The sequence below is a fragment of the Sinocyclocheilus rhinocerous genome, unplaced genomic scaffold (assembly GCF_001515625.1).
Source record: "Sinocyclocheilus rhinocerous isolate Xijiao unplaced genomic scaffold, SAMN03320098_v1.1 scaffold2264, whole genome shotgun sequence".
Classification (NCBI taxonomy): Eukaryota; Metazoa; Chordata; class Actinopteri; order Cypriniformes; family Cyprinidae; genus Sinocyclocheilus; species Sinocyclocheilus rhinocerous.
Genome location: NW_015665058.1, coordinates 250261 through 253681, shown reverse-complemented (window position 1 = coordinate 253681; position 3421 = coordinate 250261). Strand labels below are relative to the sequence as shown.

At 43.4% G+C, this 3421-nt stretch overlaps 1 protein-coding gene across 1 annotated transcript in view; it reads left to right on the top strand.

The window, feature by feature from the left end:
- LOC107731099 (uncharacterized) overlaps positions 1 to 1242 on the top strand; it is a 10998-nt gene extending 9756 nt beyond the window's left edge. The window contains exon 3 of the mRNA XM_016542085.1: positions 14 to 1242. Within this exon, the coding sequence (XP_016397571.1) occupies positions 14 to 1242 (1229 nt within the window). The remainder of the gene's footprint in view (positions 1 to 13) is intronic.
- Positions 1243 to 3421: the final 2179 nt, after the last annotated feature.

Here is a 3421-nt window from a genome sequence, read left to right as displayed (position 1 = left end):
CCAGGAGTTCCAGGTTGTCTGGAACACACGGGCGTGGTAACCCAGCTCATTAGGGAAGCGAGAGAAGGTAGAGGGGACCTGGCAGTACTGTGGCTGGACCTCACCAACGCCTATGGCTCAATACCCCACATGCTGGTGAAGGTCGCACTGGAGAAACACCATGTACCGCAGAAGGTGAAAGATCTCATTCTGGACTATTACAGCAAGTTCAGCTTGAGAGTCACTACTGGCCAGCTAACATCTGACTGGCACCAGCTGGAGGTGGGGATAATCACTGGCTGTACCATCTCAGTGACCCTATTTGCGCTGGCGATGAATATGCTGGTCAAGGCAGCTGAAACAGAGTGCAGAGGTCCCCTCAGTAAGTCCGGAGTAAGGCAACCGCCCATAAGAGCCTTCATGGACGACCTCACAGTGACAGCAACGGCGGTACCAGGAGCCAGGTGGATTCTTCAGGGGCTCATGACATGGATGACATGGGCACGCATGAGCTTCAAACCTGCAAAGTCCAGGTCCTTGGTTCTAAAGAAGACAGACAGATCAGACAGATTCCGCTTCAGGCTGGGAGAATACCAGATCCCGTCAGTCACTGAGAGTCCGGTGAAGAGCCTTGGGAAGGTCTTCAACTGTAGACTGAGTGACAGAGACTCCATCAAGGCAGCCGGTGCTGACCTGGAGGGATGGTTGAGAACAGTTGATAAGTCTGGGCTCCCTGGAAGATTCAAGGCCTGGGTCTACCAGCATGGAATCCTCCCAAGAATCCTCTGGCCTCTGCTTATCTATGAGGTCCCCATGACTGTGGTAGAAGGTTTTGAGCAAAAGGTGAGCAGCTATCTACGTAGATGGCTGGGTCTACCGCGTAGCCTAAGTAACATCGGGCTATATGGGAAAACCAACAAGCTCAGGCTCCCTTTTAGCTCAGTCAGGGAGGAGTTAATCGTTGCACGGGCACAGGAACATCTGCAGTACTCTGGATCCAGAGATGCCAAAGTGTCCGGAGCAGGGATTGTTGTGAGGACAGGAAGGAAGTGGAGGGCAGCCGAGGCAGTCCAGCAAGCAGAGACTCGGCTGAAGCACAAGGCCATCCTTGGAACAGTGGCGCAAGGCAGAGCCGGACTTGGGAGCCTAAGAGCGACCCGATATGACTCTGCCGGCGGAAAGGAGAGGCAGAGGCTGGTACAGGAGGAGGTGCGAGCTTCAGTCGAGGAAGAGCGAACCAGCAGAGCAGTGGCACCTGGATGAAGTGGGAGCAGGCGATGGAGCACTCCCTGAGCAAGGCCTACGGTACGTTGGGCATAACAGGTGTTAACCGAAGAAAAGCCATAGGCATAGGAAGCAGCAGAAAAAGCTTCCAGATGGCTCTGGTTGAAGACGGGAGAGCAGTGGGGGCAGTGGAATGCCACTTGGACACAGGCCGGGGTCTGATCAGCCTCGGTCGGGTCGCCAGGACGAGGGTGTCTGTTGTAAGACCCGAAACACCCAGTGACGCCTGGAAACAACACTGATGATGTGTCCAAGGTCGTGCATCAGAAGATGTTTTCTGTGAACTGAAATTAATAAGACAGAAATAACAGTACAACACCAAACCATCACATCTTTAAAAAATTATGGTGAAAGGTGTTTGATAAATTAATAAACATGAATTAATTTCACAGAGAGAGGCAGCTCTGCCTTTGTGAAAATTAATTTAGCAATGTGAATTTCTTTTTTTATTGATACGACTGAAATTACAAGTAATGGTAACACTTTATTTTGTTGGTCCCTTTTGAACATTCTGTTGACAATAAATAATGTTGCACCTACATGTCTACTAACTCACATTAGAGTATTAGAAGACTTTCTGCTTAATATCTGCAAACTCTTTATTGTAATGGTCTCCCTACAGACATTCTACTGACTATAAGTAACTTTGCAAGTACATGTCAACTTATTCTAACCCTAACCCTACCAGTCTACTAATACTCTACTAACAGTCTAATGAGAGTTATTAGGCATGTAGGTGCAACATTACTTATAGTCAACAGAATGTGTTAAAGGGACCATCAAAATAAAGTGAAACCACAATATTGTTTGTTGACAGACCAACAGTAGAAAGTTTCACAGCCTTAACATTGTAAAAAAGTAATCTTTCATGGCTGAGGTTAGTTCATGTAATAAGGACCTTCTTTGTACTATATACAACAAACCTGGTTAAATACCATACCGAAATCTAATTTTGCTGTAAAACAACAAAAATTAATAAATTAAATTGATATATGTATGTCTTATACTTGTCCTACTTTTACATGCTTCCATAGTATATTGGAAGAACTGCATTGAAAAAACCTTAAGTCCCATATAGTGCCAAGTGACAAGATCATAACTTAGATGTGCTCTGTTTGACAGAAACCTGGCTAAAAACCAGATGATTACATTATTTTAAATGTGTCTACCCCCCAAGATTACTGTTATAAACATGAGCAGCGTCCAAAAGGTAAAGGCCGAGGCGTTGCTACAATTTATAGTAGTATTTTCAGTATTTCTCAGAGCTCTGGTTTCAAGTATAATTCGTTTGAAGAAATGGTGATTCAAATAACATTACCTAGAAAAAAAGTGTTAATGATAAATCCCCTTTGACATTTGTACTGGCTACTGTATACAGGCCACCAGGGCACCATACAGACTTTATCAAAGAATTTGCTGATTTTTTATTTGAGCTAGTGCTGGCTTCAGATATAGTCTTAATTGTTGTTGATTTTAATATCCATGTTAATAATGAAAAAGATGCATTGGGATCAGCATTTATAGACTCTGAGTTATAGACTCTTCTGAATTCCACTGGGGTTAGACAACATGTGTCAGGACCTACTCATTGTCGTAATCATACTTTAGATTTAATACTGTCACATGGAATTTATGTTAATGACATTGAAATTCTGCAGCAGAGTGAGGATATCTCAGATCATTATCTAGTCTTGTGTATACTCCATATAGCTAAAGCTGCAAATTCAGCTCCCTGTTACAAATATAGTAGAACCATCACTTCTACCACGAAAGACTGCTTTGTAAATAATCTTCATGATTTGTCAATTTCTCAGCATATCCAGTAGCTCAGAAAAACTTGATAGTGTAACAGAAACTATTGACTCTCTCTCTTTTCTAGCACTTAAGATACGGTTGCTCCTTTACGCTTAAAGAAGTTTAAGGAAAACAGTTTGACACCGTGGTATAACGAGCACACTCGCGCCTTAAAGAGAGCAGCCCAGAGAATGGAGCGCAGCTGAAAACAAACAAAACTAGAGGTATTTTGTATTGCATGGCGGGAAAGTACTTCTACTTATAGAAAAGTTCTAAAAACTGCTAGATCTGCTTACTTTTCGTCTCTCTTAGAAGAAAACAAACACAACCCTAGACATTTATTCAATACAGTGGCTAAATTAAC